The 13,722-nt window shown below is 41.1% G+C and overlaps 1 protein-coding gene across 1 annotated transcript in view; it reads left to right on the top strand.

Moving 5' to 3' along the window:
- htr2aa (5-hydroxytryptamine (serotonin) receptor 2A, genome duplicate a) overlaps positions 1 to 11,949 on the top strand; it is a 39,071-nt gene extending 27,122 nt beyond the window's left edge. The window contains exon 3 of the mRNA XM_034561881.1: positions 11,087 to 11,949. Within this exon, the coding sequence (XP_034417772.1) occupies positions 11,087 to 11,949 (863 nt within the window). The remainder of the gene's footprint in view (positions 1 to 11,086) is intronic.
- Positions 11,950 to 13,722: the final 1,773 nt, after the last annotated feature.

Below are 13,722 nucleotides of genomic sequence, written 5' to 3'. Positions count from 1 at the left end.
GTGAAGAGTTCAATAGCAGTTCCTCACATTGTGCACAGTTTAAGAGGGGCAGGTGGAGCAGGTGGGTGGAGGACGAGGTCAGTGAGGTGGCGGAAGGGAGAGCTTGGCCGGTCAAACTGAAGAAACGACTCTCCTCCACTTCCTTTTTTCATTAAACCAGATAACCCTCCTTCCACGTACTTTATTGACCAAAAACAAAGGCATTAACTCATTTGGAGTGAGTAGATGGCCTCGCCTTAATGCTCCTCGGTGGCCCCGAGGTCCGCGTTGGCTTCCTGTTGCCTACACTTCATTAGCGCTGTCATGCCGGAGCTGCAGATAGCTAATTTAGCCTTCCTTCCTCGTCCAGATCCAAATCACGATAGCTGGGATTTGCTCGTCATTTACGTTCCGATCCAGATAAATTAATGCATTGTAATTCATCTGAGATCTGGAGATACGTTTCACTGTTTATCAGCTCTTCTGTACAGATCCAACCACCTGAAAAGCATAATGGGGGCAAAATGACACGAAAACAAGACATAAGAATGATATGGTTAAATATTTACTTCAGGCAAACAGGTGATTCTCAGGTCCAGGTTCAAATTTATGTATTTAAGGTTAAATACCTGTTTGTATTTTGAATTTCCACCTTATTGATGTTTTACATTTTGTTTGCAGTCTTTCCTATTTGAAACTGCTGCAAATTTACCCGTGAGATAAATAAAGTTCCATCTCACCTTAAATATATATATAATAATAATAATATATAAACAACCACAAATTAAGATGAATTTTGGTTGAGACATTTATTCAATTCAGTTTATTTATCCATCCATCCATTATCACCCGCTTATCCGGGGTCGGGTCGCGGTGGCAGCAGGTTCAGCAGGCCGACCCAGGCCTCCCTCTCACCCGCAACACTTTCCAGCTCATTCTGGGGGATCCCGAGGCGTTCCAAGGCCAGCCGGGAGATATAATCCCTCCAGCGTGTCCTCGGTCTTCCCCGGGGCCTCCTACCAGTTGGAGTCAGTTTATTTAGTATAGCCCAAAATCACAAATTTCAAATTTTCCTCAGAGGGCTTTACAATCTGTACACATACGACATCCCTGTCCCAGGACCTCACATCGGATCAGGAAAAACTCCCCAAAAATAACCTTTCACATGGAAAAAAGGGAAGAAACCTTCAGGAGAGCAACAGAGGAGGATCCCTCTCCCCGATGGACAGAAGCAATAGATGTCACATTCAATGAATATGAATAATTTGTAGTAGGCATGGACCACAATCCAGATTTCCACAATCCATGAAAGGATGAGAGGGGAAGGCCACAGAGGCTGGAGGCATTGCAAAAGAGGCAGGTCCATTGGGGAGGAGGCCAGGTCTAGGCCAGAGGCTGGATTCAGGCAGCAGGGGCAAGGACCCAGGACCAGCTTCAGACACCGCCAGGTCCAATGGACACTATCAGACGTGAAGTCACAAAGACTCCGGGGAGGAAGGAGAGTTAGTAATGTGAAGGCTATGGCTCTCTGGTCTCTGTAATGGGATGTCATAGTCAATGGTGTCAAACGCAGCACTAAGGTCTAACACAACGAGTACAGAGATGAATCCTTTATCTGATGCAATTAGGAGGTCATTTGTAATTTTCAACAGTGCTGTCTCTGTGCTGTGGTGTTTTCTGAATCCTGACTGAAACGAAAAGCCATCCAAATATACACCAGGGCATACAGCCGTTTCCAAGGCCACTCCACTTGAGGACAGGTCGGCACTGGCTGAGGGCAAGTGATCATCAATCTTGCCTCTAATAGTTCAAATCTTTTCATTGAAGAAGTTCATAAAGTCATTACTACTGAGGTATATAGGAATACACCTTTGGCTGCCATGTGTTCGTCCCCCCTCTTGTCTCCTAGACTGAAAAGTGGACTTAACAAGAGGCTACAAGAAGAAATGACTTAGGGACATAACAGTTTGTTTTGGTGAAGCGACATCAGCCTGTTTAGCGTTCAGCTGAGAACTCATCATTTATTCACGCATGTGCGGATAACTGATCAGTGCACGAAGAGAAACCTTCAGTATTTTGATAAAAATGATGTCACGATGGACGCTATAACCCCCGAGAATGTATTGCTTTGTCTTGGATTCAAAGTATTTTACTCTTTAATCCAAACGCAGATGCTGACCAAGGAACTGTCCCCGTCTCCATCCGAACAACTGATCTGAGATCAACTCCAGGTGAACTGTGGTACAGTCCACAAGGAGATGCTGCACAGATTTATTTCATCAGCAGAGAAAAACATGCCTCAGTGGTATTTTCCTATATAATTTACATAGTTCAACCTGCCAATCTATTTAGTAGCATTCCATTAAACAAAGAACTTGAGTGAAAAGGTCAAACATACCAAGAGAAAAAGACCTAATCAACATGTTTACGTTTTCTTAAATCTTTACATTTAATCAGCTTTTCAATGTTCTTTTTTATTCACATACTGTAAACACTTTTATTTCTACTCCTTAGCAGAATTAAATTATTGATTGGTTAATTATTTTTTAAGTATCTATCCAGCTGTGAATAAAGTTTTTTAATGTAGATGCATCTTTAACAACATTGCTGCAACATTAAAGTGAACAATCCTAATCCAATACTATAACATTTGGATACTTTTTTTTCAATGCTAACACCCTTACTTAATTTTAAGTAAAAAATGTTACGCAAAACATGTTTTACTTAGAAATGCTCTTAAGTGCTGACCATAATGAGTAAACTGATCTGAATGTAAAATCAGTGTAGTTCTTTTTTTTAAACTGTTCCTAAACACAACTGTATAACGACATAATGATATGAATGGGAAAGAAAGGAGTGTTCTGTGCTCTGACATTAAGTTGACTGGTGGCTTGGAAGGTAAGACATTGATCAGAAAAGTGTCTTTGTGAAAACTCTCTGCAGTGAAGAGGGCAGTGTGTAGATAAATGGTAAAAACAGCAGTGTGTTCCTCACGGAGCGCTCAGTCTGTTCCAGAGTAATGCTCTCTGTTTCTGGCTTCAGCAGGAAGGTTCTTAATTACATGACTTTTGATATTTTATCAAGAGTAACTCAGGTTGCTCTGACAGTTTCATTTAATTTCCCTCTCTCTCCAACTCTCGCTGTGAGCGCTTTGTTCGACACTCCTCGCAGTTTCACGTCAGATTCTTTGTGCGTTTCTTTTTTAACACGTATGTGTAAACACCTGAAGGCTAAAGCAAAAAAAAATTAAAAACCCATTTGAGCTGAAGATGCATGGAGTCGACAGGAGGACGAGTTTAATAATGTGATGTCAGCGGGGAGGCCTCGGGCGGCGTCACAACCGGCCTACGCAATACGATGTGCCACCCACGAGCCCAATGAGATTATGGGTTAATTTTTAATTTTTATTCACACACACAGCCTTGGTTTCGGGTTTGTCGTGAGGAGGAAGAGAAAGGAGCGCTGACGTTGCCTCGGGAGTGCGGTGCCTGGCATTTAGTCAAGCCTGTTCCTACGGTGAGTCGTGGTGATGTTGTGATCCGGTTGGACGCAACGTCAGTGACTTACACAGTGTTGCATGGAGGAGGAGAGGGGGTGTACATGCACACACTGGCACGCATGAATGCACGCTTGTAATGTGTGCGTTTGGTGGGTGAGTGTTCACTTTGTGGGTTTGTATCTTCATGAGGACCGATTTGGGTTCTAGACCTTCAGAGAGAGGACATTTGTCTTCACCTCGAAGGCCTTTTTGAGGATTCAGATTTGGTCTTAATGTTCAGGTTATAATTAGAGTTTGGAGATGTCTCACAAAGTTAGAAGTCCAGGAATGTGTGTGTGTGTGTGTGTGTGTGTGTGTGTGTGTCTTTACATAATTCACACTGAAACGTTCATGTGTTTCTTCACAAATGCGTTTCTCTGTGCCAAACAGCCTGAAACACACACACAGACACAATATATCGCTTCACTTCCCTGCTGCACTGTATTTACTTTTCACAAAGTTTAATGCGACAGCAGCACGTTAAGAAAACCATGCAGAAAAATAAATAAAAATGGAATATTATTCCAGTTAACCAGAACAAATACTACTGGTTCCCACAACATTCATTCTTCTTTATCTTATGTGTAATGTAGCGAGAGGTTTGCTTATTGTTGTTGGTGAAGCACGCTGCTCAGTGGTGTGCACTGTTGTCTCTCAGAAAGAAGGTTCATGCGTTGCTTTGAGCTAGATACCTTTTTGGATAGCAATCATCATAGCTTTCTGAATTACGGGAAATAATGGGATATGTAATAAAATAGACATCATCAAAGATGTTGATTTAAATACACGTAGCTGTACTTGTGATTTATTATTGTACACACTGACCAATAAGCAACTTGAGATATGAAGACCAAATTATCTAAACTTTTAACCTGTGTCATATTGTTGGCATTTTGTATAGTTTTATTTATATTTCATATTTGCAACTCTTATTTACTTTGTCCTGCAACTATTTAAAAAAATTGGATTTACACGGAAGAGAGAAAGTGAAAAGAGGAAAAAACAGAGAGGGAAGGACGCGGAAAACAGTAATAAACTGAGTCTGTAGCTCAGCATGTTCGACTGTGAAACGGTATAAACGTGAGGCTCCGTCTACTTCTGCAGGATACACAACGAAGTGTAAACACTGTTTGAACTTCCAGCGTTGCTTGTTGACCAAGAAGACGATAAATATTGATTCACCGCTGTGGAAGCGTCTTTTGACACAAACCACATTCATTACAAACCATTTTCCTGCGAGGCTTGTTTTCACTTTTCCGCTTGGTGAAGTCAGACATCTGCGTCTCTCTGCCATTATGTATTGTTTTTTCATTTTACCGGAGTTAATTAAATCCCCACCTTACCTCTCTCGTGTGGAGAACCCATGAAAACACAAAACCCACAAAAACAAGAGGAAGTGTTTGGTTTGAAGATATGAAGGACTCAACTATTGTGATTGTACACCAATGAAAACTGTTATAAATATTATACTACATTTCTACCAATAAACCCCCATACATTCTACAGAGTTGTTCTTTAAATCCTTACATTTAATCAGCTTTTCAATCTTCAAAATTCCCATTATTTATCATACAACTAACAAACTTCCCCATGCTGCTTGTGCACTCCAGGACTATCACTATTTTAAGAGTTTAATGTTTTGTGTTTATACAACTAATATCTTATGTTGCTTAATTCGGTTTTCCAATTGTAGCAACTTCATGAGCAAAGCTGAAGATGTGAGACTGATGCAAAATTGTTTAAAAGATATCATAATGGTTTCAAATAAGTGTGTATCTGTCCATCTGTTTGTATACATATGTGTCATTTAGCAATTAAAAAAAGGAGTGGATACGCTAGCAATTCCCAAACGAAACCGTTGAAAATCACAAAAACAGTATTTTTTATAGTACTTTTTGCTGATAATGATTTAGTAACATTTTACTTATCATGGAGTATTTTTGCACTGTAGTATTTCTACTTTGACTTAAATGAATTCTTCCACTACTGTCAATAAATAGTCAGACTCTTCAAATCAATAAACACACACTGCAGCGCGTGCTGCTATAACAGTGTTAAAAGCGGCAGCCCAAACAGACACGTGTGCGTGTGTGTGTGTGTGTGTGTGTACGTGTGTGTGTGTGTGTGTGTGTGTGTGTGTGTGTGTGTGTGTGTGCGTGTGCAGGCAGACAGACAGACGGCTCGGTGTGTCCCAGTGGGAGTGTTACTGTGGCTCATGCAAAAACTGGAGGGAGACCAACTGACACACACACATATATGGAAATTAGAAGACAAATACTATACTCGTCTGAGAATATGGATCACTGTGCGCGCACACATCCACACACACACACACACATTATGCCTGTTTTGACTCACACGCAGATGGTTAATATTTTCACTTATTAAAATGACTAGAAACTTATGATTTATATTCATTTGTAAATAAAGTTTGTCTGAACACAATATCTCAATGTAAATAGACATGTGTGTGTATATATATATGTGTGCGTGTGTGTGTGTGTGTGTGTGTGTATATATATATATATACATAATATATATATACATAATATATATACACACACATATATATTTATATATACACACACACATATATACATATATATATATATATGTGTGTGTGTGTGTATATAAATATATATGTGTGTGTATATATATATTATGTATTTACTCGTACTGTCCTAGTACATAATTGAAGTTTTTGTTTTACACTTTATGATACTTTTACTTCACTGCATTTAGGAGAGAAATAATGTATTTTTTTCTTCACTGCATTTAGCTTTACCTTGCTAGCAGTTATGCTAAACTAAACTAGCTGGCTGCTGACTGTAGCTTCATATATTTATCACACAGACATGAGTGTCATCAATATGAGGAGCTTAACTCTCAGACACCGAATCAGCGTATGTCGTAATGTGTCAAACCTTAGTTTATTTACCAAAACAACATTCTGTCCCCGACCTTCACCATGCAGATAATGTCGAAAGCGAGAATAAAAGAAAAACATCCTCATTCATCACAAAATTATCACACATAAAAGCTGCCAATTTCTACACTGAAAAACTGTTTTTTTTCTACACTGGTTCTCTGATGAACACTTGTGTTCACAGTGTCTGTCAGTGCGGAGAGTAAACACATTTTAGCAGGAATTAAAGCTCTAATCCATCCAGAGCTGCTGTTGTGATCTGAACCCCCACAGTCTAATAATCACACGGCCTGGCAGAGACAACAGAGCTGGAGGTTGGCATCAAGTGCCGTTACATGAAGAGAGAAGGCCATTGTGTGTGTGTGTGTGTGTGTGTGTGTGTGTGTGTGTGTGTATGTGTGTGTGTGTGTGTGTGTGTGTGTGTTTCCTTTACCCTCATCTTCCCTCCTTCTTATGGCCCAGAAACCGATCTCCTCTTCATCGGGACTAAAAGACAAGGAAAGTTGTTGGACGTTTGAGCGTATGTGTCTCTCTCTGTCAGAGTGAGTGACGTGCATCAGTGTTTGTGTGCATGTACAGTAGGTGTGTGTCCGAAGCCTCAGAGGAAACATACGTGAAGCCGGTGGCCAAAGTTCAACCAAGTATAACTAGGAACAACCAACAAAAAGAAATGAACAAACCAAAGTCCAACCAACCTTCCTAGGATCAACAGGGGAAAACCCTCCAGAAGAACTCAAGGTATCAGCACAGGAAGGCTGCATGTGATCATGGTGAGGATGCATCTGTAGCTGCTTGAGAAAGGAGTATTTCCCATATTTGCTCATTTGAAAGGATCCAAAGCAGGACTCAGTGTCTTAAGGTTGTAAAATAAAACTCAAACGTGACATTTTGGACTTAAGTGAAAAATAAAAGTGAAAATCGTTCACTTATACTGATTGCAAACTTAAGAATAAAAGTAAAAATATTCATCAAAGTTCTTTCGTCTTAAAACTAGAGCTCAGGAGGAGACTTACGTTGCTGAATATCTGCATGTTTCCTGTATGTAGGCGAAACGTGTGCACATATGCTTATATTTAATCTGAGCTATAACAGTGAAGGTACTCCAGTGGGGATTACGCCTTGAGGGGAATGCAGTCGATCCTCAGAGTTATACAAACGTCTTTATGAGCGCAGAGACTGAATCACTGACAGCATCACAGCAGGTATGAGCCGTCAGAACTGTACAGTAGTTTTGTTATCAACAGTTTTTCACCTCGGGGTCGGCTCTCTCAGCTGAATCACTGCTTTCACCGTTCCTCATTTCATTCACGATAACTGCCACCCAAGCAGATGTTGGATTTCCCTTCAGGCCTCAGCGGACCGCCCCAACAAGCTCAAACAGGATAACACGCTCCCGAACCTCTCTGTCGAGATGCGGGGTCCCAGGTTACAGATGAAAGCAGGCGACAGGAAGCAGGTTGCCTCAACCAACTCTCAATCTGATGTGACGAAAAACTCAAATACTGTTATTACCAACATGATGCGTTCTTAGCCACAAAATGCATTCCTGTCTCGTAGAAGTCACGTTTCTTTCCAAAAACCCAGAGACGAGTTGGTATTTTTACACTTCCTGTTCCCTCATGTCAAAGTCGACGGCTTTGTTGAATGCTTTTTTGGTTTAATGCCTGAAATAAGGTTGGTGGTTAGAGAATATTTTGTTCTACGATATAAAATGCAGGTGACTTTGTCGGTTGCTAACGAGCGGCTTCACAGCCTCGTTGCGTCTACTCGCACTCACGCAACTGTTGTGTCGTTGATCTAACAGCAGCTTTTCACCTCGAGCGATTGTATTCACGCTTCAATAATCATTAAACTGGTGTTTGTGAAGATTAACAAAACAAAACATTTAAGTTTCATAAAAGTTTGTTTGCCACAAAGCATATTTTCTGCTATATTCCTGAAATTTACGGAAAAATGAAATGTACATTGGCTTTTTGTCAAGGGTTTGGTGTCCAAAAGAAATACGTCATCCCTGCAGCCCTCTACTGTCACCATTAAAAGTATGCAGACATTTGATATTTGCAGCTCTTGTTCACAGTGTGCTAGATTACTAAGACAACTTTTTTAAATGATTCTCTGCATATTTTTCTGATTTATAGGAGTTGATTTATTCATGATGGATATCAACGATAATGACATCCTTGGATAGTAATAGTCATCCTGAATCTAAATATATGTTGTATGATCACATGTCTCACCTCACATTCTCACCAAGTACAGACAACAGGAGTAAATCACAGCTTTCATGATTGCAGTGCAATAAAAAGATTTTCTCAAAATGAAGAGTTTTGAGTAAAGATTTTCTTTGCGTTTTTTTTCCCCTCTTAAGTTCCATTGTTGTGTTCTGAAATGAAACCCTGAAAGTCTCCATCTCCTCTCTCTCAGCTTCTTTGTGTCTAAAGTGTCCCCCTCCCCTCTGTTTTCTCTCACTTGACGCCCTTTCATCTTCTCGCCCACTTCTGTCAAGTTTTTTTTTTTACCATCTCGTGTCTCTGATTTCATGTATTTAGAGCAGAGAGTTGCCATCAGGGAGAAAGAGAGGAAGGAGAAAACTGAAAAGAACTAGCTTTTGATTTGTGGATTCTGCAGACTGCAGAATTGTGTGTGTGTGTGGGTGGGGGGGTGGGGGGGGGGGGCTTAAATCAACTTGATCTGCTGGATATGAAGCAGACATTAATGACATTTTTTCTCTCTTTGTATATTATCATATATAAAGTATGTTTCCACCTCTCTCTCTCTATCACCTTCAGTCTGTCACACTAAACATTTAAAGACCGTAATGCTGAATAATATGACCGGGATTAGTCAGAAAACTAATCACCTGCCTTTTTAAACACACACAGCCCCTCAAATTCACAGCAGACAGCCAGCCTGTATTCACCCTCTAAATCTCCTTTTGTAATGAGGAGCCTGCGGCAGCTCTCCATTTAAACCAAATATTATCACCGGGTAGTTTTAATAACAGCAGATGCCAGAAAAGTGTTTGTCCCTGAGCTTCAGGGTCTGGTGGGTCTCATCACCGTGGTGCTTAGATCACCTGTCAATCAAAAAGGTTTTGTGATGTCATCTTTCTTAAAGGTGCCGTGGAAGCAGTTTGAGTGTCTGCAGTTTGGAGGATGTTGTGTGCTGGTATCGCTGGTTAATAAAAGAAATATGTAAACAGTTTGGTTGAGGAGTAAGTCAATAACTAGAGACAGTTAGCCTAGCTTAGCATAACGACTGGAAACAGGTGGAAAATGCTAGTCTCTGTTCCAACGTTACATTACAGAAGCTGCAACAAAAGACTGTCTTTTGCTTCAGGATTGGAGTAAACTCAATGGTTTTTTTTGACTCCTCAGCATGTCAGTACTCATGATGTCTTCATGCAGAGTATGAAACGGGCATAAGGTAAAAAATAATTACACATTTCTTAACTGAAAAACCTTCCGACTGAATCCCTCCTTCTGCTTTTCTGTCATACCATCCAGAGTGAATGAGAATGAGCAGTCTCTGACCCCACTGCTCCTAACACGCAGCAACAATTACTGGCCACCCTCGCTGTGTCTGTCAATCTCCAACCTCCTTGCCCTCTTCATCCTCCTCCTCCTCGCCCCGGCTTTATTTGCATCTCTCTCACTCACTTCCCTCGTATTTGTTACAAGGAGTTATATGAGAACGCGGCGTGAGGAAGATTGGCCAGTTCCTGTTGATGGTCAAACCTCAGACTCAACCCACAGAGGAGAAACTGTTGACAGGCAGAGGTGAAGGCCAAACTCCACTTTCCTCCTACACCGTGACAGGCCACCAAATGGAAGAAGAAAAAAAAGCTTTAGCCCCGCTTTAGATTTAATGGAAAATTTGACAGATTTAAAAAGGAACAGGGACTATATAAATATAACACACCACGTAGAATTCTTCAAATAATGGGTACCTGTCATATCCCGGTCTCCTGTTTAAGGTTATGTTTTCCTCATTTCAAGTTTTCCGTTCTAATTTGTTTCATTTTGTGAGACTCGTGTTGTCTCTTGTTTCAGATGATTCACTTCCTGCCCTTGTATGTTTATGGTATTACAGCCCCATTAGTTTCACCTGTCCCTCATTAGCCTTCTTCCCCTGTGTATTTATATTTTGTGATCACCTTGTTGGTTTCCAGTTCATCCTCCAGCCTTTTGTTCCCAATGACCTCCAATTGTGATTTAGACCTTGCTTCTGCATATAGAGCCTTTCGCATTGCGTTATGGACTATTTTTGGACATAATTTCTGTGTACTGAAGCCTGTTTACCATTAAACACTTTATTTTCTATCTGCCCTGTGTTCAGAGTCCAGCATTTTTTGATTGTCTGTTGTCACCAGATTCTGAACACTTAAATATGAAGTCCTTCAAATGCTTGAAATACTTTGAATTGGGTTAAGTTGTTCTTTTCAATTGCTTTTGTCTTTTCCGAAGTAAAAAATAAAAGGTTTATTTTTTCTGATGTAGGAGTGTTTCTAACCTAATCCTTTCACCCCTGCAGGAAATCCAGCGTTCCTCTCACACAGACAACCACAAGTACATGAATCACAATGATTATTCTGGGTTTGTAATTTTCTTCTCATCTCTGTGCTGCTTCCTTCGTCTCTGCAGGGGTCTCCATGCCGATCCCTGTTCTGGGACTCAGAGACCACTCCAAGGTCTTCAAAGAGGGCAGCTGCCTGCTGACGGATAACAACTTTGTGCTGGTCGGCTCCTTCGTGGCCTTCTTCGTGCCCCTCACCATCATGGTCGTCACCTACTTCCTGACCATCAATGCGTTGCAGAACGAAGCCACGCTCTGCCTTGATCAGCTGGTCCCGCGGCCTAAATGGAGCACAACATTCACCTTGAGCTTCTTGCCGCAGACTTCGCTGTCCTCTGAGAAACTCTTCAGGCGCTCGATAAGCCGCGAGGCCAGCGGCAGGGGAAGCACCAGTGGCCTGGGAGGCGCCCGCGGGAGCATCTCTGGTTCGCTCTTTGGACGCCGCACAATGCAGTCAATCAGCAACGAGCAGAAGGCGACTAAGGTCCTCGGGGTTGTGTTTTTTCTCTTTGTTGTCATGTGGTGCCCGTTTTTCATCACCAACGTGCTGGTGGTGGTGTGTGACCCGGCGGTGTGCGACGCTGGGCTCATGGGAGGCCTGCTGAACGTTTTCGTGTGGGTCGGATATTTGTCCTCGGCGGTCAATCCGCTGGTATACACGTTGTTTAATAAAACCTACCGAGCAGCATTCCTGCGCTACGTCCGCTGCAAGTACCAGCCGGAGAAGAAGCCTCTCCAGCTCATACTGGTGAACACCATCCCGCCGATGGCCTACAGCTCCAGCCAGCTGCCCCTGGGCGACATCGAGAAGTTACGAAACGGAGTGGCTCACTCTCGTGGCGAAGTGAAGGATTTCTCACTACCTGGACAGGAAACGGAGAAGTTCATGGCGGACAAAAGTCATGGAGGCAAGGACGAGAGCTGTGTGTGAATAAAAGCCTGCTTCAAAGTTGATCCTGTGAAGCTCGTGGATTATATAAAACCTTTTGACTTCATGCTGACACAAAGCGAAGGGTTTGAGGTTTAAAGTGCCAAAGACAAAGTGCCTCCCAGACAGGATTTTTAGAAACGCTGAGGTCATGAGTTGCTCAACCTGTCAAGACATTATAGTCTGAATCAACGCATCAACACCAGGGTCTGAATCAGCTGAGTCAAGTTAGTGAGTTCTTTAGAACAAAAAAAATCCTTTTGATAACCTAAAAATAATCAGGCAATCAGTGCTTGATTCATGGAATAAAAAATATCAAACTTTTAGAGCCTCCTCCACAGTGCCAGCGGAGGTCTCAGAAAACACATTTTCACTTAACCTTTTACAAAGATATTGAGTCATCAATATCGTCCATTCTGAGAACGGACCGTGTACAGTAAATGATGTGAGACATATGGGCATAAGGTCAGTACCAAAAAAAGGTGTCATAACTTGGACAAAAGGGTAAAAGAAAAATATTTCATTTTTCACGCCCCTTTCCTAACAAGGAAAAATAAATATTATGTCTGAAAGCATATGCTCATAATATAATGATGTTACAGAGACAATGTGAAATAAATTTATATTTGTATTTTGTGCAGATGTATGTGAATAAATGTAAATGATTGTTGAGGTCAAAAAGATGTGTCATTCACAAGTGGGTCAACGATTATTTCCACGGATGTGTATGAAGATTGTAAAATGAGATTACATTGGCAGGAAATTGAGGATTTAACTGCATATGTTTCCACTGTAAAGGTCCCACTCTTTAATGTGTTCTTCTCCGACTACCAGTGCAGGAAATTAGCATTTGTTCTGCAGACGCATCACGGTTCTTGCTTCAGTTTTTACAGGTTTGTAACAAACGGTCGGGCAGTTGGTTACCATGTGTTTAAATATTGTTTTTAATGTGGATCTAATGCAGGAGACTGAAGAGGGCATCGTCTGCAGGAAGGACAGAAGATGGATTAATGCATGAAGGTATTCCTGAACCATGGATGCATTAACACAGGTGCACGCAGACCTGTAGACCTCGACAAATCATTCTCGTTTGACATTTTCTTGTTTTTCAACAAACAGTCTCCTTTGTTTGAAATAAGTACGAAAACCACTTGAAACATAAGCATTGAGAACACGTTATTAACGTAAGTTCACAATAACACTCTGGAACAGGAACATTGTTCTGCTGTTTGACCCGTCCACCTCCACCATGAACAGTCTCTCTCTTTTTATACTACATGTTTAGACGCATGTGTTTACATTGCAGTTGGAATAGACTACGTGTCATAAAATGACACATAAAAAGCAAGAATGTTGTTGTGGACCTTCGGTGAGACTGCTGCTTTTATCAATGCATTCTCCATCGAAAGTGCTTTTTGGAGTCCGGGTATATTTTTGTTGCAGTAGCTGCTGATTTGTAGCTCTGTTAATGCATTCATGGAGCATACTGACAGAGGACAACCAAAGGGAAGACACAGGATAAAGTGAATATGGAGTAAAAGTGGAATGTAACGGGTGTAAAGAAGATTCACACAACAAAAATCACTACAAATTAGTTTGTTGTGGCTTTGATAAGTGGGATGTAATGAAAATATTAATTATTAATTTACAGGGCCCTGCTTGGAAAAGGTTTATGATGTGACTATGGTAATATCTTCTTGAATGATGGGACATGATAACTTTTTATACAACAAATCATATCACCTTCACTTTATTTAAATGTAATGAGATGGCCGG

The sequence above is a fragment of the Cyclopterus lumpus genome, chromosome 21 (assembly GCF_009769545.1).
Source record: "Cyclopterus lumpus isolate fCycLum1 chromosome 21, fCycLum1.pri, whole genome shotgun sequence".
NCBI lineage: Eukaryota > Metazoa > Chordata > Actinopteri > Perciformes > Cyclopteridae > Cyclopterus > Cyclopterus lumpus.
Note: the sequence above shows the minus strand (reverse complement) of the source record. Positions and strands in the feature narration are given on the sequence as shown.